Raw genomic sequence first — 22,966 nt, 5'->3', positions numbered from 1 at the left:
AAATCAAATGATAAATTAAAATATATTGTTATTTATTATTAAATCAAACGCAGCATCGAGCCACAGGGACCTCATGGTGCGTTCAAGTGCACCTCATAAAAATGTAAATGACAGTAGTCAGGAGATTTGTGACACCTTCCACGGCAGGAAGTAGCTATCATGATTTTATTTTGTAGATTATATCCTTGTGTGTCATGTTTACTTTCCACTTCCTGTCTTTGTCTGTGTCCACTGAAGTCTGTTTTTCTTTTACTCTGCTTCCTCCTCAGTTTTGTATTTCTCTTCAGGTTTTTCCTTCCTTTGGTATTTAGGATTTTGGATTTTGGATTTCATCTTCATGAAACTCGCCTCTTGTCACGTCCTGCTTGGCGTCGACAGCAGCTGCAGTATTAGTGACGCTCAGTCCACTTAGATGATATTTAGTTTCATGAAATGAGAAGTTCTTCACAATGAAAACTTTAACTTCTTGTACTTAAAGTATATTTTAATAAGACCTTAAATGCAGGATTTTACTTGTAACACTGAATAAATGTACGTGTACGTGTTCACGCCTCCCGTTCTTTGCCTCTGTAGACAGCTGTAGTGTTGCCTGTTGAAAGCTGTTGCACAACGTTGAATATTGGATAATTAATGCAAATCAGGGGCATCCGGTGATCCTGCACAAAGGTCAAGAACGATAAACTTCAGGAATATATAAAAACATTGTTTGTTGGTCCGGTTTGAAATCCCGGAGCAGCGGCCAACGAGTGTTGTTTGTCCAATCAGCTGCCGCCAGTGAAAGACGCCTCTTGTTCCCATAAAACACACATGGACACGTTTGTTTAGAGTTTAAATGGAGCAGAAAGTTTGCAGCTGATGTTGAAGCCTCGCTGTTTTCTATTCAAATGTTAACAGACTGTAAATATGAAATAATAACTGGCCGACACTAAACCTGCAGCCATCGACCGTCAGAGGGGAACAAGAAAAGCACAGCGGTGTGCTCCTTTAACAGGCTGTGAGAATCAGAGAGAGAAGACAAATAAAACCTGATCTGAGGAAACACAAAGAGACGTGACCTGCTGAGACTGTAACACACACACACACACACACACACACTCACACACACACACACACACACGCACACACACACTCACACACACAGTTTCAGCATCATGGAGAGCGTCCTGCTCCAGGTGGAGTCGAGTTTCAGTCAAATCACAGCGGACGACATTTTTCTACAGTGATGCCACACACCTGAAGGTAACACACACACACACACACACACCCTGAAGGTAACACACACACACACACACACACCCTGAAGGTAACACACACACACACACACACACCCTGAAGGTAACACACACACACTCACACACGCACACACCCCCTGAAGGTAACACACACACACACACACACACACACACACTCACACGCGCACACACACACACACACACAGTTTCAGCATCATGGAGAGCGTCCTGCTCCAGGTGGAGTCGAGTTTCAGTCAAATCACAGCGGACGACATTTTTCTACAGTGATGCCACACACCTGAAGGTAACACACACACACACACACCCTGAAGGTAACACACACACACACATCCAAAACTTTTGATATTTCAATGTTGACTCAAACTTTATGGTTATTATTATTTTTATTCTTTTTATCTGATTTGATTTTTTAATCTTGACTTTTCCAAGAAAAGACGTCTTCAGTGTGTGAACATCAAGAGACAGCAGCCCCCCCTCTCTCTCCCCACTGTGTCTCAGCCTCTCTCGCCCCGCTCAGCTTTCAGCCTCCTGCTGATGATCAACATAAAAACTGTTTCTGTTGGTACTGAGAGCCGTGTGAGCGCTGCTGGACACACACACACACACACACACACACACACACACACACACACACACACACACACACACACACACACACACACACACACACACACACACACACACACACACACACACACACACACACACACACACACACCTGATCGGTCGAGATGTTGTTGTTCTGATCGTTTACATTTTTGGATCTGATAAAAACTTTCTGTATTTTTATCTAAATGTTGATTTAAGAACCTGTTGATCTGAACACTGACGGCTCCGACTCAAACACTATTTATTCTATAAGTTTATATTATTGATCTGTTGTGATTGAAGTGATAATTTAGAGAGAAGACGTCTCACTCTGTTTGAACTACAGACGGCCTCAGTCCAGTCTGAAGACTTTCACTTTGTTCACCCGTTCTTTAAAGCAACACTAGGTCGTTTTTCGACCTTAAAATGATGTTTCTAAACTCAGTTAAGTGGTAGAAACACGGTTAATAGGATGAACGGTGACGCCTCTGCAGCCTGAGGGGGGTCGCGCCAGCAGAAACAGCACTGTGTAACTTCCCTGAGCGGGTCGGAGACGATCTGACGTAAAGAAGTCTAGTGCGACCTGCCTTACGACACGTTTATTCGTCGGTGGATTTAGCAGCAGCTACTTGGATTTTTTGTAAACCAACGCCATGGCCGAGCCAGCTAAAAAAGCCAAGAAGGTTTTGTCTGAGGAGGCGAAGAAAAGAAAAAGAGAAAGTGATATAACATGAGCCGGACACGGATAAATACTGGACCAGCTTACGCTCGGTGGAGCAGCTGAAAGAACTGATGGTGACCTAGCTTAGATGCTACTGGATCTGTAAGTCATATATTACATATTTTCATATTTATTATCTTACTGACTTTTACTTTGAGCTGATTTGTTGTTATGTGGTGTTCATTGGGGCTCTATTTGTCCAGTTTATAACCGTAATAAAGCTAATGCTGTCCGTTTCGATAGCTTGCTCGTTTTCATGTAGTGACTGTAGACGATGAGTAACTTACTAAAACACTATGAACGTCTTGTAAAGTTGCAGAATCCTTAGTTAATGCTGATAATCAACATAATTGTTGAACAGTGTGGTCGGGAGGTAACGTCAGGCTATTGTTGTTATCGGTAACGTTAGCATGCTACTTAGCTACTGTTGTCGTACCGAGTTGGTTGTAGTTCCTGAAAACGTAGTTATATTTTCAGACGTCACTAAACACATTCACCCCAGCGTCGTGTTTTGGAAGTAACTTAGTCGGTGCAATCACTACAACCAACTCGGTGTGAGAATAACTCTAGCATGCTAATGTGCTGTGCAGCCTGTATGCTAACAAACTACCAGCTGCTATCTCTGATAGCAAATTCACGTGTATTCATTTTCCCCAGGGATGCTCGTACAGCAGCAGTATTTACGACTTTACTAACAGATAATTGCGCCTCTCAACCAGCCGGGGGCAGTAATGAGTCCAAACTACCTAGTGTTGCTTTAACGTGAACGTTAATTAGTGACGCTCAGCGAGGTCGTCACTGACATGACGCAAGAATTCAGAGCTGATGATAATAAAACAGCGTCAGGATCAACTGAATAATGTTTCTCCCTCATCTTCACTCTCACATGCACTGAACAGCCAGCTGGTACTAACCCTTTCATACACTGAGGACAGACGTCTGGAGGCCTCGGCCCCATTTTAATGTTCTCATTTTATTTCTTTGTCTTTCTGAGATACGACAGAAATTCAACATGGTGGAGGGAAGTTACACCCTCTCCTTCTCAGAGAAATCATGTTTGTCAAAGTACACACTGTACACACACAGTACACGAGGTACACACAGTACACACAGTACACACACAGTACACACTGTACACACACAGTACACACAGAACACACAGAGTACACACACAGTACACACACAGAGTACACACAGTACACACAGTACACACACAGTACACACACAGAGTACACACAGTACACACTGTACACACACAGTACACAGAGTACACACAGAGTACACACAGTACACACTGTACACACACAGTACACACACAGTACACACAGAACACACACAGTACACACACAGTACACACAGTACACACAGAACACACACACAGTACACACAGTACACACTGTAGACACAGAGTACACACAGTACACACAGAGTACACACAGTACACACAGAGTACACACAGTACACACACAACACACAGAACACACACAGTACACACACAGTACACACAGAACACACAGTACACACAGTACACACACAGTACACACACAGAACACACACAGTACACACACAGTACATACAGTACACACACAGTACACACACAATACACACAGTACACACACAGTACACACAGTACACACAGAGTACACACAGAGTACACAGTACACACAATACACACACAGTACACACACGGTACACACACAGTACACACTGTACACACTACACACAGTACACACAGCACACACAGTACACACAGAACACACACAGTACACACAGAGTACACACTGTACACACAGAGTACACACAATACACACACAGTACACACACAGTACACGCTGTACACACTGAGTACACACAGTACACACAGTGCACACACAGTACACACAGAACACACACAGAGTACACACAGTACACACTGAGTACACACAGAGTACACACAATACACACACAGTACACACACAGTACACACAGTACACACACAGTACACACTGTACACACACAGTACACACAGGGTACACACAGTACACACAGTGCACACACAGTACACACAGTGCACACACAGTGCACACACAGTACACACACAGTACACACAGTGCACACACTGAGTACACACAGAGTACACACAATACACACACAGTACACACACAGTACACACTGTACACACTGAGTACACACTGTACACACACAGTACACACAGGGTACACACAGAGTACACACAGTACACACACAGTACACACAGGGTACACACAGAGTACACACAGTACACACACAGTACACAGTATGGGTATTTCTCCTCTCAGTCACGTCCCACTGCAGTCTAGCTGCCCTCTCGCAGGACAGCCAATCACAGTCTGCCACCTCACAGCCCCCACTGTCCCTCCTCACCCCACCCCCCCTTTGTCGTAGTCATGGTAACGGTTAGTCTACCATGTGACAGCAGTGTGTACGAGTGTCATCATCATCACGAGCCAGCGAACACACACACACACACACACTCACACACTCACACACACACACACACTCAGCTGAAGCTGTAGTTTAAAGGGACAGTTCCACATTTGTTTCTGTTAAACTTCTCAGTTCTGGCACTGATGATGTCACCACCGTCAGAGTGAAACTCTCCTTCTGGTCGTGTGACTCTGATTCGGGTCAGAGCCGAGCGAGCGGGACCACATTTAGAGGAGAGACTCCAGGACTGACCGACGGCCTCGGGTCATGACCTGAGTGAGGTGACCTCTGACCTTCAGCAGCGTTATGTAACGGACTGTGATGAACACAGCTGTTAGCTCGAGTACAAGCCTTAAAGTATCTGATGTTTAGTGTACTCAAGTATCAGAAGTATCAGTAAAAGTAACTGATCCATATATTTACAGGTATGATTATACTTTACTACACTATGAGTCCACTGACTTTCATATATGAACTCATACTTTATTTATATTAAAAGTTATTTTGTATTTCATTCCCATGAAATTATGTTTTATTTAAAAAGTAACTATATTTAATTATGAATCATATTTCATGATATCCAGCCCTCACACAGGTTATTAACATAGACCTGTGGACTGAAGCTCAGGTCAGCGATCACTTGAGGTTGTAGTTTTATATTCCTCAGTATTAATAATTAGCACCAGCCCTGTTTGAAGCTGTGATAAGAAATGATAAAAAGTAAACTATAAAACACAAAGTGGCAGATAACAGTCAGTGCAAGATAACGTGTGCGTGCGTGCATGTGTGCGTGCGTGCGTGTGTGTTACCTTCCCGGTGGATTTGACTCCCTTCCAGACGCAGAAGTAAACCATCACCCAGACGGCCATCAGACACAACATGAGCTCCCAGTTAAACTGTCCCACCTCCTCCAGACCAGAGGAGATGTTCAGAACCTTGTTCCTGCACAGACAGAGACAGAGTCAGAGTCAGAGACAGAGTCAGAGTCAGAGTCAGAGACAGAGTCAGAGTCAGAGACAGAGTCAGAGACAGAGACAGAGTCAGAGACAGAGTCAGAGACAGAGTCAGAGTCAGAGTCAGAGTCAGAGACAGAGACAGAGACAGAGTCAGAGACAGAGTCAGAGTCAGAGTCAGAGACAGAGTCAGAGACAGAGACAGAGTCAGAGACAGAGTCAGAGACAGAGTCAGAGTCAGAGACAGAAACAGAGTCAGAGACAGAGACAGAGTCAGAGTCAGAGACAGAGACAGAGACAGAGTCAGAGACAGAGTCAGAGTCAGAGACAGAGACAGAGTCAGAGACAGAGTCAGAGTCAGAGTCAGAGACAGAGTCAGAGACAGAGACAGAGTCAGAGTCAGAGACAGAGTCAGAGTCAGAGACAGAGTCAGAGACAGAGACAGAGACAGAGTCAGAGACAGAGTCAGAGACAGAGTCAGAGTCAGAGACAGAGACAGAGACAGAGACAGAGTCAGAGACAGAGTCAGAGACAGAGTCCGTTGGTCTACAAGTTTAAAATCACGCTGTGAGACGTGAATAAATTGGATCATTTGCTTGTCTGTTAGTTTGACGATCTACAGACCGCAGCTTCACTCATGTTTGTGTAAAACATCGACTTCAGGGAGTAAAAGAAATCGGATACACATCATCAGCTGATATTCTCATATAATTAGAATATAATAAACACTTATTTTGCAATGATCCAGAAAATGTGGTCATCTTTTTGGATTCCTTTTAAAAAAAATGCTTTTCTGCTGTTCTGTATATCTGCTGTTGTGATTTTCAGCTCCTTAAAGGAAACTGACCTCTTTAGTTTTCTTCCTTTGCTTCAGTGTTTTAAAAGGTTGAAGTTAAAAAGGTCAAAGTGTGCACCAACAGAAGCTCATCTTTCCCACAGAAAACACAGCTCCTGAACGCCTCGTCAGTTAATTCTGTGACTTTGTGACCTCACACAACCACCTGTCCTCACCTGTCCTCACCTGTCCTGTCCTTTCCTCCTCTCCTCAGAGACCTGACACCAAATTCAAACCCTAACGAGCTCTGTCACCTAACGACCATTTTCACCTCATTAACTGCTCATCGTGTTTAAAAGCTGCCACGACGACCCGGCTTCACTGCAGCAGGAGGAAATTATGACTGACTGTGACGGGCTGAGCCACCTGTCAATCACAGCCAACACGACCCAAAGGTCACAGTAGGAATAAACGATCCGGTGACTGTGGTTCAGTTTGTGTCCAGTCTGATGAAGTGTGTCTGACGATGAGTTAACGAGGTGATGAAGCTCGTCTGAGTTCAGTCACAGAGAAACTTGGGTTCAGACGGTTGGATTTTTCTGTTTATGATGAAAATATGTGTCAAAATATTTCTTTGTTCACATTCAGTGAGTTGATGTTGTCGACTTGTTGGACTCAGCAGTGAACTGGCTGCTTTATAAACTACCGGCTGTCAGACGATCAGCTCTGAGCTACAGAGTGCTGCTAGGAGCTAGCTGGTTAGCATGCTAACTGCAGTAGACATCACCTCTTGTTGATTTATCATGTTACTGAACACCTGTTTTACATTTTGAATTCAGGTCTCTGCCTCTGCTGTTTTCTGTTGAACGTTGCAGACCTCAGATTTGATTCATGTCCTCCAAAACTTTTAAGCATGTGGATCAGCGTTAGCTTCACCATCTTGTACCTGTGCAGGTGAGCTAATTTCTTTTATAAGCTATTTTTTCTTTTGGTAAGACCCTGCAACAGTTTCCTGAGCTGAGATGAAGTGTTTGTGTTGTTTGAGTTTTGAGACTTTTTGCGTGAAGAGAAACTGTATAAACTCTGTGAAGTGCGGTGTGCAGCACATTTTTAACTATTTGGACCTACTTGTTCATTCGGCGAACGCTACACATGAAGACATTTCTGTCTTTGTGTAAAAGAACGTATCTGTAAAATCTGTAAATGGTCACGGAGAAGAAGCATGTTGAGACGAATCAACACCAGGTGTGAACTGACGGATCGAAGCTGTCCACTTACGATCGGATCACTCAGGAAGAACGATGAAACCGAACATTAACAACCGCTCTCTCTATATGTTATACAATATTATAAAGCTTATTGATGTTTGTAAGGGTTAGTTATTCTAATGACCCCACAAAGCTCAGATTGTAACTGGATCCTGCTTCATGAGTCCTACTTTGGTCAAAACCAGCTGAGCTCATGAGAATATCCCAAAAAGATCTGACCTCAAACCAGCTGATTCAGTTGAACCCAACATGTCTGATCTTAGCCGGCCTGTTCACCACAACCCAAAGACAAACCAACAGTCCCCAGGCTAAACCCAACATGACCCGCCCGGATCAGAACTCACTCCCAGAACTCGATGATGGGCGACCGTGCGTTGGCCAGCTCGGCGCAGGTCATGTTGCCGACGATGGTGGTGTTAGCGAGGCTGCCGTTGTTGCAGTCCTGGTGACGGAAGATCTCGATGCAGTTAGGCGTGTTCCACTCGTTGTCACAGGTGGACCAGGGGAGGGTGGCGTTGAAGGACTTGATCAGGTAGTAGAAGCCCCAGGCCAACACCATGATGTAGTAGGTGTTACAGAAAAACACAATCACCATGGAGGCGTAGCCCAGACCTGAGGAGGAGGAGCAGAGCCCGGCGTGAGACCAGGAGGAGAAACATCATCTGGAAACTATTAAATTCATGTGACGCCTCCAAACTAAAACTGAGTCGTCACCTCTGAGACATCACACTGCAGAAGAGCACAAAGAAATAGCAACAACCAATTATAACTTTTATGGTTTTAATGTTTATATTTATTTTTATTTATTTCTGTTCTTATCACAGTCTTAACTGTTGTTTCTATTAATCTTGTTATATTTTATAAGCGTTTTGCAATATTTTCTATTTCTATCATTGTTTTTATTTCTTGTTTTTATCTTTTATACTTTTAACTTTTCATTTTTTTATATTTTACTGCAGTTGATATCAAGCACTTGTAAAACACTTTGAACTGCATTTTGATTTGTTTGAAAGGGGCCATAAAGATAAAGTTTGATTGATGGATTGATGGATTATTTGTGTAATGCAGCGAGGTCAGAACTTCCTGTTCCTTAAAATGGGTTCAAGCAGTTCATCTACACTTATGAATTTATGAGCAGCAGTAACATCCAGTCAGCTCGGCTCCTCAGACTGAACTTGAACTCCTGAACTTCCAGCTGTACCTGCAGGGAATCAGCAACACGTGCTTTGTTACTGTGGACTGACAATAAAGTTTGTAGTTGAAAGGCCACGTCCGCACTGAGCCGACCGAATAACTGCATGTGGACGTGAGAGGAAAGGTCTGAACTACATCACAGCTAATAAATCTTCATCCGTCAGCAGCTGAACCCTCTGATCCTTTAGTAAAAGTACTCATACCACACTGTGAGAGTACTCCATTACAAGAAAAGTCCTGCGTTCAATACGCTTACTTCAAATATTATCAGCAAAACAGCATGATATCGTCTAACATGAACACGTTATTTATACCCTCGACGTGCGGTCGAGCTCATGCATCCACTTCAGACGGGTGCAAGCTAACACTGTTAGCTTAGCATCTACAGTGAAGGTCTGGTCTCCTCTCGTCTTTGCTCTCTGACCTCTGAGTGGATTTCTGGACGTTTATTCTGGATGATTATCAAAGATAACGATCTGTGAGGCTGAATCTAAAGTGTGTGTTTCATGTGTGTGTTTAAGTTTGAGTCACGACTCAGAACATTTTACACACATTTCACCAGAAACACATTTTGGACTGGACGACACGTTTGCTGATGATGTTGTATTCTCTGTTAGATGTTACTGAAGAAACGTTCTTCACTGTAAACGTCTTTCAGCTCAAACATCTCGTCCACACGTTGAGACACGTTTCTGACAATGACTCTCTGACCGTACACAATCTCAACCTCATGTCGAGGGTGTAAATAACGTCTTTTCAGATCAGTTTTACTGGAAAACTGTTCCTTTAATCTGAAAAGTATCTACCACAGCTGCCAAATAAATGTAATGAAGCAAAAAGTACAATAGTTTTCTCTAAAAGCTCGAGGAGCAGAGGTTTAAAGCTGGAGTCTCAGTCTGAGGAGAGGAGCTGCTCTGGAGTCTCACCAGCCTCTGGACAAACGTCAGCTGCACTACAGGTGACACTCAGGACAGGTAGATCATCAGGATGTTGCCTGTTGGTGTCGTTACCTCTAAGTGGGTCGGACTGCATCAGTGTGATGGTGAAGTTCTGTCAGCACCACCTGAAGTCTAAAGGTTAAAGGAAGCTCTGTGCAGCAAACAGACTTAATAAAGTCATGAGGATCAAACACCTGATAAACTCAGGGAACTAACAAAGATATCAATGAATCAGGCGGCATGAAAGAGATGTATTTATCAGTGTGTGTGTGTGTGTGCGTGCGTGCGTGCGTGCGGTAGTTTTCCAGCCGTGTCTGCAGGCACGTACAGCAGGATCACAGATTATCACCTCCAGATAAACCTGGACACAAATCTAAATGTGTGTTTGCAGAAGGACGTGTCCACTGAACTGCTTACCGCCTGGATTCATGCTGACGACGCTCCTCAGGTCATCGATCACCACTTTTATTTTATAGACTATTGTAGTCGGGACAAACTCCAGCACACGCCTATCAGTGTGCGAGGTTATTTACAGTGATGGTAGAGCTGAGCCTTTACTTAAACACACGATATGTCATTTGTGCCTCTGGGGCTCAATCAAAACAATATAAACATTTATATGAATGTTAAATTATGAACACATATATAAATATTATGTTACAGTGGGTGAAGCTGACAGAAGAGCTGCCGCAGAGAGACACAGACACAGGGAGTCCTGAGGTTTTTCATTTGTGGCGTACTGCACCTTTAAACAGCGGAGCGATGTTCCAGACGTTGATGCTGCCGGCCTTCATGAACTGTCCGAGGGCGATCTCCAGGAAGAAGATCGGGATTCCTCCGACAAAGATGAACAGCAGGTAGGGGATCAGGAAGACACCTGCAGGAGGAGACGGGTTAAAGGACAAGTTCACGTGTTGTTCGTAGTCAAGACGCTGACAGACGCCTGGAACTCAGATCAGCGAGTCTTTCTTCAGTGTCTTCAGAGTGAAACAGGCGTTTGAGTTTATAATAACTGGTGTTTAAATATTAACTTAAAACAGCTTTTATTAAAAGATTTTAAACTAGATGAAGATTCAGATGAATAACGATGAGACGACAGCAGCCTGAAGTAATAAACCAGACACCATCCGGCGATGGGGTCACAGCAGCCGCCACGGCCAATGACTGCTCAGTAGTCATGACAACAATATCACATGAGACCACACCCATCTTCAAAACTCAGCCGCCATTTTGAGCTAAACGGTACATCTGCGTACAGACAGACAGACAGACAGACAGACAGACAGCGAGACAGACAGACAGAGAGAGAGACAGAGAGACAGACAGACAGACAGAGAGAGAGACAGACAGACAGACAGAGAGAGAGACAGCGAGAGAGAGAGAGAGACAGACAGACAGACAGACAGAGAGAGAGACAGACAGACAGACAGACAGACAGAGAGAGAGACAGACAGACAGACAGACAGAGAGAGAGACAGACAGACAGACAGACAGACAGAGAGAGAGACAGACAGACAGACAGACAGACAGAGAGAGAGACAGAGAGAGAGACAGACAGACAGACAGAGAGAGAGACAGCGAGAGAGAGAGACAGACAGACAGACAGACAGAGAGACAGAGAGACAGACAGACAGACAGAGAGAGAGACAGACAGACAGACAGACAGAGAGACAGAGAGACAGACAGACAGACAGAGAGAGAGACAGACAGACAGACAGACAGACAGACAGAGAGACAGAGAGACAGACAGACAGACAGAGAGAGAGACAGACAGACAGCGAGAGAGACAGAGAGAGAGAGAGACAGCGAGAGAGACAGACAGAGAGACAGATTTAACCACCGTGACGTGACAGACTTCTTTAAAACCTGCAGTGACTCTGCAGGTTTTAAAGAAGATGAGTCGTCTGATCAGCAGGCTGTGACTGGGAGGTGAAGAACAGCGGTCTGCTCCTTTAACTCTGGCCATCTTTAATAAAACAGTGTCTGCATCATGACGAGAGATTTATGTAACTGAACAGGAAGGAGGTGAGTCTTCATCCTCCACCGTCCCCCACCGTCCCCCACCGTCCCCCATCGTCCTCCACCGTCCTCCACCGTCCCCCATCGTCCCCCATCGTCCCCCATCGTCCTCCACCGTCCTCTCACAGTCTGAGTGAAGGAAAAGTCTCCTCTCTCTTCATCTTTCTCTTTCTTCTCCTCTCTCTTCAGACTGAATCCGGTCTTTGTCTGAACAGTGGAGGACTGAATGAAAGAGGAGAAACTCCTTCTAATTTTTATTAAAGAGATCATTAATTAAAGTGTAGATGTAGACACAGAAGAATAAATTACACCTTTATTGATATTTAATATTTGCACGTGTTCCTGTTTAACTGCTGCAACTTCGTTTCCCTCAGGATGAAGCTTCATCTGAAATTAAGAGAAGAAAAATGTGCGACTGCTTCTTAAACTAAAATTTTAATTCTTACTGGTCGTTCAGAACGATGTGCGCTTGAAAAATAGTATTTAATGTGATTATAAAGACGGGGCTGCAGCTACAGTTTATCTTTATTGTCACTTAATCTGACCAGTATTTTCTTGATTAATCGATTAGTTGTTTGATCGGAAATAATGAAAATGTGGATCAGTTTCAGTTTCCTGTCGCAGAGGAAACGAACATGAAAATATTCACATTGAACAAGCAGAGAATTTGGACTTTTTATTTATTCAGTAGTTGAAAACTAATCGATCAAAAGTTGCCGCTCTAATAAAAGAACTCAAAAAGACAAATAAACATAAATTCTTATTAAATCTGAAGGGAAGCACTTTTAATATAATCTAAATGTTTGTGTTCATTCACTTTTTTTCGCATTGTTTTTTAAGATGCTTTGATTTAATTATGGACTAAAATAACAGAGATAAAAAGAAAAGATTAAATAAACGGTGTCCTGTCATCTGTGACTGTACAATGTTGAGTTATAATCTCATAATTGAACCGTCAGGGCTGAAAACAAAATGTTCGTCATTTTTGACAATCTCATCAACTGACACAAAAGTCAAATACGTAACTCATAATCATGAGTTTGTATGTGAACACCGACTCATGAGAGTCGTGATGCTCAGACCTCGTTCATCTTTTCTTTTCCCGGCAGCTTCACACCGAACGCGTCGCTGTTGTCGCGGCCGACGTGTTTCTCTCTGCGGTTTGTTTTCTAGCAGTTTTCAGAAGCTGAAAATATTCTGAACTCTTCAGCACAAAACACGGAGACGCGTCGCTCGTTACATCAATGTGCAGTCACATTATTTTACCCAACACAGGTTTTAACAGGCGTCTTTGAAGCAGCCGCAGCTGAAGCGAGCCGACTGACCGACAAACTGAAACCTGCTTCAAACACACAAACAGCATGAAAACCGAGCGAACCCTGAACAAACGACACACAGCTGATGTGTAACTGCCTCTGATGAATCAATGAATGAATGAATGAATGAATGAATACTCGTCCTCTCCCTCACTCTGAACTGGGGCGAGAGACATGAATGAACAATTAGTTAAGCTCTCTCTCTCTTTCTGTCGTTGGTATTTTAATTGGTGTGAAGGAGGATCCACACACACACACACACACACACACACACACACACACACACACACACACACCAGGGGGTAACTGGGTCACAGTGCCATCCAGAACTGGTATGAATGGGGGGGTTATGTAACAGCAGCTGCCATGAAGCACTCGGAGATTATACGAGCACAGAGAGACTCGGATCAGGAACCACCTGACGACCTTCACTAACGACTCGTTATCTCATTAAAGGAACAGTTCCACATTCTGGGAATTCCTTCATTCCTTCTGACGGTGAGACGTTCACACGGATTACAGCTGACACACTGATTCATGTGCAGGAAAACCATGTAGGAACTAAACTATATCGGCTCATATACAATAAATCTATACTGAAACATGAGCGACACCTGGACTGGATGCTAAGCTAACTCAAAACAGAAACAGACAGGTCTGACACGGATGAGATTGGAAATATAATCTTATATGACAGCATATATATGTAATGTACACGTGTGTGTATGTATATACTGTGTGTATATGGCAGGTAACCATAGCAACAGACTGACGCTGACTGGTGAAACTGAACCAATTGAACTGAACTGAAAATTACGAGCCACATCAGCTCTTCTCTCTCTCCAATCAGAGTGCAGTGTTCTCTGTGCCAGACACACACACACACACACACACACACACACACACACACACACACTCACACTCACACACACACACAGCTCTCATGATGATGTGTGAGACGCAGAGACACGAGCGCCGACTGACTGCTGTCTGAATGACGGCAGCGTCACTGATGACGCTGAATGAAGCTGCGCAGGTTAGCATTAGCCTGATACACACACACATTGCACTGCTGTGTTAGCCTAGCGTAGCCTAGCATGAAAACACACGAGCTGCTGGTGAGTCACGACTGCAGGGGGGGGGGAGTCAGCACACACACACACACACACACACACACTCAGAGCTAAGTGGTGTAATGCTGTTAGCTCGTCAGTAACTCAGTGTTGATGGGATTACAGATTACTATGGCCTCATCACAGTCAGCTGCACACACACACACACACACACACACACACACACACACACACACACGGCAGGCGCTCTCACACACTCCTGCTGGATTCAAACCACACAACTTTATTCAGTTTACAAACACACCAGAATTTTCCCAACAGATTAACGTTGAATATCTACTGTCGCTTCAACTCGATCCACAAAAATCCTCATTTTTGAGTCTCGGCTGTCGGAGTCAGAGTCAGGAGATGAAAACTGATTCAGTTTGTTTGAGTGCTTCACTCATAAATCTACACACAGCACAGGCTGCGTAAGCTCACGGCTGGAGGCTGTTGTGGCAGTACAGAGGCTGATACATACTGGGGTTAGATACATGATCAATATTTTAAGTTATAGTTGAGGGTCACAACACAGAGGTTTACCCTGCCCCACTGAAACACAATAACCAGTTTTATGATGCATTCAGACCAAACTAGATTACATACGCAGACATTAAAACGACACAAACAGGTCAGTGTTGACGTTCACGCTGACGTCATGACGTTAACGTCGCTGATGTTCAGACATTCATGAACAACAATGGAGGATAATAATCAGTAATCGTGGTCGTTTGCAGACACTCACAGCTGTACGATAACACGTCTACTGCACAGAGACAGGAAGAGTAAAGGAGCTGGCGTGGAGGAAAGTGAGCGAGGAAGTCGGACTACCTGGTAAGTCATGGAAACACGTCTCAGCACAGCAGAGCTCTGATCGATCTGAACTCCATTCAGGGGACAAACATTTTAAAAGTAGTTTGTTGTCGTCTGGCCGACAGACATCAGTGTCAGTGTGTAAAGATATATTCACTGGTTTCAGTTAAATGGGGTCTTTTCTGGTCGTTGCTGAGTAAAAAAAAAAGTGGAAAGAATTTAAAAAGAAATAACTGAAGTAAAATTACAAGAACTTCTAAACTTTTCGAAGTGAAGACCGTCTTTCCTTTGTGGGTCAGAACCAACGAGGAACAGGACCTATGAAACGCTCATGTATCAAAATGTGAAGCGTTAACCTGAGAGCAGGTGTGACAGCGAGAACATCTCTGTGGTCAGTGATCGTGTCACCAACATGTCCGACACGTGGTCCGTGTTCAGAGCTGGAAGGGAGACGAGACACAAATAGAGCTGCTGCAGTTAGCGCTAAGCTACAGTGAGTTAGCTAAGCTGGCTAATCCAGGGTAAGTCACTGGGCTAAACGCTGACGGGCTGACAGGCTAATGACAGAGCATCATCAGCATCATCATCGTCACCTTCATCATCACCATCTTCATCATCATCATCACCTTCATCATCTTCATCACCATCATCATCATCACCTTCATCACCATCATCATCACCTTCATCATCGTCAGTAAAAGTCATCCATATGAAGAGTAAAAGTCTTAAAGTATCTGATGTTAAATGTAGTTAAGTATCAAAGTATCAGTAAAGTAACTGATCATGTATTAACGTGTATAAACTGAGTCAGCTGATCATCAATCACTGTTTTCATCTGACTGATGAGAAAATCTATTCTTTTAAAAATGTAATCTGTAAAGTAACTAAAGCACATACACCTTAAACTCAGGTAGAGTACTTGAGTAAATGTACTCAGTTACATTCCTTCCCAGCTGTCATCAGGTCTTCTCCTTTAGTTTATAACCAAACACTGGTGATTGGTTGGTTTGTTGAGGTGAGGAGTTGGTTAATTGAGGGAGGTGAGTTCGGTTCAGTTGGCGTCCTCGACTCTCCGTAACACATTTGGCTCGCCTCGCTCTGATCTGCTGCCAGCTGACCCAGGATCAGCAGAACATAATCCATCACGCTGGATCCCACGAGCTTTAATTAAGATTCAAAGCTTTATTGTGAACACAGCACGGTGCAGTGACAGCCTCTCAGCTGGCATCAACACCTGATGTGTTCCCACAATAAAGGTTTCTGTTGAGCAGCTGAGTCTCCGGCCTGAAGCTCAGAATTCACAAGTGATTCTGAAGGACATGAAAAGAACCAGTTGTCCTCTCCAGGACCCTCAGAAAACTCGAACATGACAACAACTATGATCTCGTCCATCATCCGGTACCTCCTCCAGGACTCCTGCAGCCCTTCAAAGACCATCTCCACCTGCGACCGCGGTGACACAAGGTGTCTTAACTGTGCCTAAACCTAAGTGGAGCATAATCTCAACCTGAACTAATGTAAAGTTGCAAATAAAGAAACGTTCAGTTGGAACTTCTCTGTGGTTTTGCAGAAACGTGCTCAGCTGATATTTATTTCGGCGATTGTGTTGAAGGAAGTCTCCTTCCTCTTCCAGGTAGAAGAGAAACTCTGAGAACATCTGCCAGGACATCTGGAAGCTTCCACCTCTTCAAGGCCTCCTCAGCAACCTCTACAACATTCTCATGGACCTCCTCAGACTCCTTATTCTAGACCCCGACCCGCATCACAGATAAACCGGTACCAGCTAACATGTTGCCTGATGTGCACCAAACCTTTCTTTAGTGAGAGACGCTGTGAGTTATGTGACATTTTAAAAGTTCTTGTTGATGCGTCACATCTTCGTGTTTGATAAACACATGAACACATTGATGGATTGTTACAAAAAAAAGTTTACATCAGCTGATAAATGACTTCCTTATATCGACATCCGGCTCTATTCAGCCTGAACCACATTAAGTGTCGACGAACAATAAAACACCTTGAACTGTTAATGAGCAGAGAAAGATCCTCATTGGCTGATTGTTTTCTGCATAAACAAACTCTTTGTTTTCATGACTGAATAAACTGAATAAACAAACTGACCTTAAAGGACAACACACTTTGTTTTACTGTGTTTATCTGTGGCGGACCCTGCCACCTCTCTAGCTTCAAACAGTGTTCTGGACCTTATTCTCCTCTGAGAGCAGCTGGTTTATTCACTGACGGAGACAGTTTGTATTATTACCTCATTAATATTGTAAATATTAAAATTCTCAGTTTGGATTTCTTCTCTAAGACTACGTACTGCTCCTTTAAACAAACCATCACACAACAAGCTGACGGCGTGTTCGACACACGAGGAAGTTAAAGGAGGCAGAAGAGACTGAATTTACAGTTTGAAGCCTCAGCAACACTTTCTGCCAAATGCTAACTTAGCTTAGCTTAGCTGAGTTTAGCTCCACTGGCAGCGCGCTGCAGATCGACTGGCCCACATACCTGAATAGAAGTGATAATTGGCTCACCTGTGCCCAACATGACTGAGCACCTTCAATCAGGCCGGCTGATTATTGTTATTATGAAACATTCAATGATGACGTGACCTGAATCCAGAAACACAAGATACAGAACCAGTCAGCTTCAGAGCTGCTGTACTTTTCAACTGTGGACATTTATTTACTGTCACTTCTGTACGTCACACACACACACACACACACACACACACACACACACACACACACACACACACACACACACACACACACACACTGTCAGATCTACACTCACACACACACACACTGTCAGATCTACACTCACACACACACACACACCACGTGTTTGACTCAGAGATCAAATAATCAGATTTTTGTATTATTTCATTTTCTGACTGTTGCTCAAATAGTGGAGACATTAAAGAGTTTCACTGTGTTTGTTGTGTGTACGAGCGGTCAGGACGACCTGAGTGACACAAGTCAACAGAGAAATCATTGATAACTGATCGATCAATTCACCAGAGAGTCTCCTGACAGTCAGACCTGCCATCAACATCTACCTGTGATCTGAAGAAGAAGAAGACGAAGGCAGCTGTCTGTGAACACACTGTTTCAACCAGTAACACAACATCACCAGACTCCCTTAACAAATGTGGTGATTTTAAGAGTTGTTGAGTTAAAACAAACTCTCTAACGTAGTGAAACTCTGTCTCTGACTGACTCTGAATCATCGTCTCCTTCTTGTAAATTCAGCAAATGTTCTGCATGAACTTCTTTCTGTCTTTGAGTAGAAACATGGAGTCTGTTTGTCAGTGATGGACGGGTTAAGTCGGCAGAAACTCTTGAAAATGCTGGAAAATTCCTGGAGAACTCATCTCAACAACCTTTTCAAGGATTCCTGGAACATCTCAAGACTACGAGCTGAACCACAACAGCACAAAAAACCCTGATTGGCTGGTATACTGGGCTGTCCACATACTTTTGGCCATATAGCATATGAACAAGCAAGGAGGAGAGAAGAGGAAACAAGGAGAGGAAACAAGGAGGAGAGGAGGAGCAGTGAGGTCTGTCAACAGGATTAAAAGATTACAGGCCACTCCTGTTAATCTCTCGTCCACGTGGTGACGGGGATGATGATGTCACACTTGGCAGCCAGTCATCACACACGCACACACACACACACAGACCCCAACTGTCATGAAACCGTCCCATGACCTTTGACCCGGACTCTAATTATAGCTCTGAACATAACCAGTCCTGACCTTTGACCCCCGACCCTGACCAAGGTTCATTACCATGGAGACGTGCAGCTGAGCATGAACACCTGAACTGACCAATGAGAGCGCAGGACTGACAGCTGTGTAACAGCTGATCAGCTCAATCAGGCTGAGCTGACGGGCTGATCAATCAATCAATACTGTGCTAACAGGAGAAGCCGCTGGAAAATTTTCAAGGACATTGAGAACCTCCAAGGACGACTGTAACATTTCCATGACACCTGTGACCTGCAACTCCACTGATCACCGATCAACATGGAACCCTGGAACATTTTCAAGGACCCTCAGAACCTCCACTATCCACATTAACAACACCTGGAACATCCTCCAGGACCTCTGCAGCCATCTCAAGGACCATCTTGAGACCATCAGTGACCAGCTTGTCACCTCTTTAAAGGAATAGTTCACTCTAAAACAAAACTCAGTCCTCATCGACTCCCCCTCCTGCTGATGAGAAGTCCGGTGTAGTTTCTTATTCCTCAGAGTGCAGCTGCAGACCCGCGGTGCTTCCCTCCGGCAGCAGTAATCCATATAACGAGCGTCAATGTGCCCGAGAGGAAAAGGTCCATAAAACTACACAACAACTTTGTAATATTCCTCCATACTGCTCGTCCGCTGCAATCCAAGTGTCCTGAAGTGGCGACATCCAGAGTTTACTCCAAACGACGTCATTTAGTACATTTTTACAGCCTAAACAGTCGCTATGCTGTTTACACGGAGGCACGCTCCATAGATACACACCGGCATTTACGTCGTCTGGAGTAAACTCTGGATGTCGCCACTTCAGGACACTTGGATTGCAGCGGACGAGCAGTATGGAGCTCGTTATATGGATTACTGCTGCCGGACGGAGGAATAAGAAACTACACCGGACTTCTCATCAGCAGGAGGGGGAGTCGATGATGACTGAATTTTGTTTTAGAGTGAACTATTCCTTTAAGGCCACAGCGACCTCCTTGGTTTACACTCAAGGTCCCTTAAAGTCTCTTCAAGGACCTCGACAATGTCTGAGTGATGAACACTGAGCTGCAGGACATTTCATAACCAGCAGAGCAGAGGATCACTGTGTGTGTGTGTGTGTGTGTGTGTGTGTGTGTGTGTGTGTGTGTGTGTGTGTGTGTCCTTGGTAGGGTGACTGCAGTAACAACACACACACACACACACACACACACACACACACACACACACACTGCAGGATAATAAATCTGAGTGACTGTGGAGAGAGGACAGAGAGAGGAAAGGAAGGAAGGGAAGGAAGGACTGTGGTGGAAAGTAACTAAGTACATTTACTCAAGTAATCTATTATGTTATATTTACATTGTAAGTTACTTTCTGCTTCGACTCCACTACATTTCCAGCAGACGTCTGAGGAGATAAGAACATGGTGAAGTCGGCCGTAACTTTAATCTGACGCTGATTACTTTATGTACTTCTTGTGTGTGTGTGTGTGTGTTATCAGAGCTGCTGCAGGTGAACATGTAGATAAGCAGCTTCGTCATAAATCGCTCCATAAAAGGAAACTATAACCCGCGACTCGCTCTGAACCTGACGGGTCCCTCGGGAACCTTTCTGGGCCTCGACCTGCAGCTTTGGAACCGGCAGCCGAGAGGTCAAAGGTCACGAGTGCTGCCTGAACATCAGTGGTCATCAGCAGCTAACAACATGAGTCACAATGTGAGGATCATAGTGGGGCAGCTGCTGGTGTGTTCAAGGACACTCTGACATTTAAGTTTCCATTTAAGGGGACTATGTTGAACCGTATCTCACCTGCACGTCAGCATCAGGCTGCACAGAGGACATAACCGCTCTGCAGGTGTTCTTACAGGTAAACTGCAGCTTGTTATTTCCTGGAAAACAATTCAAAAATAACTCATCCTGCACTCGGGCGCTAATTTTTCTTCCAACAAACGCTTTCTTAACTTAATGTGGCTGCGCTGGACGTGTGAGAAGAAGAGCGCAGTGAGTCTGAACAACAACAACTTTATAACTTTCTTCTGTGATTTGGTGGAAACTGGATCATACTCGCACACAGAACTTTACTTGTATTTACTTGCATAATATTAGCGTATTAGCAGTAAGCACAGAGTCCAGCTGAGGCTGATGATGTCATCAGTCCTGCAGGTATTTAGTGGGGAACACATTAACATGTTGACCTGATGGTGGCGCTACATGAGAAGTCAGAGGATCGTTAACGTTATGACAGTTGAACCTGAAGGGAACATGAACGTCTGAACAAACACATCTCAGATGAAGTGACATTACAACTTGACCACAGAGCTGCTGATGTGGAGAAACAAAAACAGGGGAATGTTCCTTTAAAGACGGAGTTTGGCTCCAGCGCTCGTTTGATAAATCAGGTGTGAAGCAGCAGAGTCGGCGGGAAGGAGGTGACCTTTCCAGACAGACACAGAGTCAGTTACCAGGACGTCAGTGAGTCTGTAATGTGAGAACTGAAGCTTTCTCTGTGATTTAACACAAGTCTGACCTTCTCCTCCTCCTCCTCCTCCTCCTCCTCCTCCTCCTCCTCCTCCTCTCGGCCCAGCTGAAACTGTGTGAACGAGACCTTTTCAGGTGACAGGAAACATCTCTCTATCTTTTCTTTCTTTTCTCTCTCTCAGCAGTTTGTCTCCGTTGGTGAAGTTTAGTTTGGACGGAGATGAAACGTGCACAAACGTTTGGTGCTTCCAGCTTCTAGAGTCTGAGAGTCTTTGTAAACTAAACATCTGAAGACGTCAGGAGACCAAACGACTCCTCCAGAAAACAAGCAAGTCAACAACTAAGTCAGCTTCAAGCTTCATCTCAGGACGTTCTGATTGTGACCAGCTGATTGAAACACGCTGACATCACATCATCACACACACTGTACACTCAGTGTGTGTGATGTGTTCAAGTTCACAAACTATGTGTCCGCTGTCAAACAGCCCCTGAACACATCGTTCACTGAAGGTCTGGATGTCTGTGACTCCAGAGGAACATGAATGCATCACAGCGCCTCTGTAGTCTCATTCAGACACTTGTTAGCAACCGCTAACTGTTTTAAACACATGAAGAGCTTTATAATTAAACTGTGGACATTTAATGACGAGTTCATGTTGGAGAACAAGACGTGTGAACACGTTCAGCCTGTGGGAACCGCACAGCTTCTTTCACTCATTTAACTGAAAACACATTCAGCAGACTGAGGCGAGGGGACAAGATGTGCTAACATGCTAACTGATTTACAGGTTGTAGGACTACAGACTGCAGCTCATGTACAACTCACTGAACTCCAGAGACAGAAGATGACGTAGTGACATTACGCACCAGAGGGTTCATGTTTCATAGTCGGGTGTGACGACGACCTGAAACTCACAGTCAACACGCTACAATCTCAAAATGACAACGACGTTCAGAGATGATCACTGAAGATAAATGTGGACGAGGCTCCGGGATCGCTGGGACACGGACCTCCAGCTTCAGTGATTACATCACTTCCACATATCGTCCACTGCGGACGACTGTGCTGCGTTCACACACACTCACATATTCACAAAAACAGGAAAACTACTGAGACGTTAGCCGACACTTCACATCAAACTGCATTACCCAGAAGGCACCAGCTGACGCTCACCTGTTCCTGTTCTCACCTGCCTGCTGCTTTATGTCGGCGCCCGGTAAAGTAACGTTACGTTAACGTAACGTAAAGTAACGTTAAAGTAACGTTAAAGTAACGTTATGTTTACGTTACTTTAACGTTACTTTAACGTTACTTTAACGCTGACCTGAGAACACAAACTGATGGAGCTCA

The 22,966-nt window shown here is 44.3% G+C and overlaps 1 protein-coding gene across 1 annotated transcript in view; it reads right to left on the bottom strand.

Moving 5' to 3' along the window:
* slc6a8 (solute carrier family 6 member 8) overlaps positions 1-22,966 on the bottom strand; it is a 40,080-nt gene that overhangs the window by 15,532 nt on the left and 1,582 nt on the right. The window contains exons 2-4 of the mRNA XM_084366932.1: positions 10,881-11,012; positions 8,348-8,615; positions 5,817-5,949 (exon numbers count right to left, since the gene is read on the bottom strand). Coding sequence (XP_084223058.1) covers positions 5,817-5,949; positions 8,348-8,615; positions 10,881-11,012 — 533 coding nt within the window. The remainder of the gene's footprint in view (positions 1-5,816; positions 5,950-8,347; positions 8,616-10,880; positions 11,013-22,966) is intronic.

Source organism: Pagrus pagrus, assembly GCF_965226575.1.
Source record: "Pagrus pagrus genome assembly, chromosome: 11".
Lineage (NCBI taxonomy): Eukaryota > Metazoa > Chordata > Actinopteri > Spariformes > Sparidae > Pagrus > Pagrus pagrus.
Note: the sequence above shows the minus strand (reverse complement) of the source record. Positions and strands in the feature narration are given on the sequence as shown.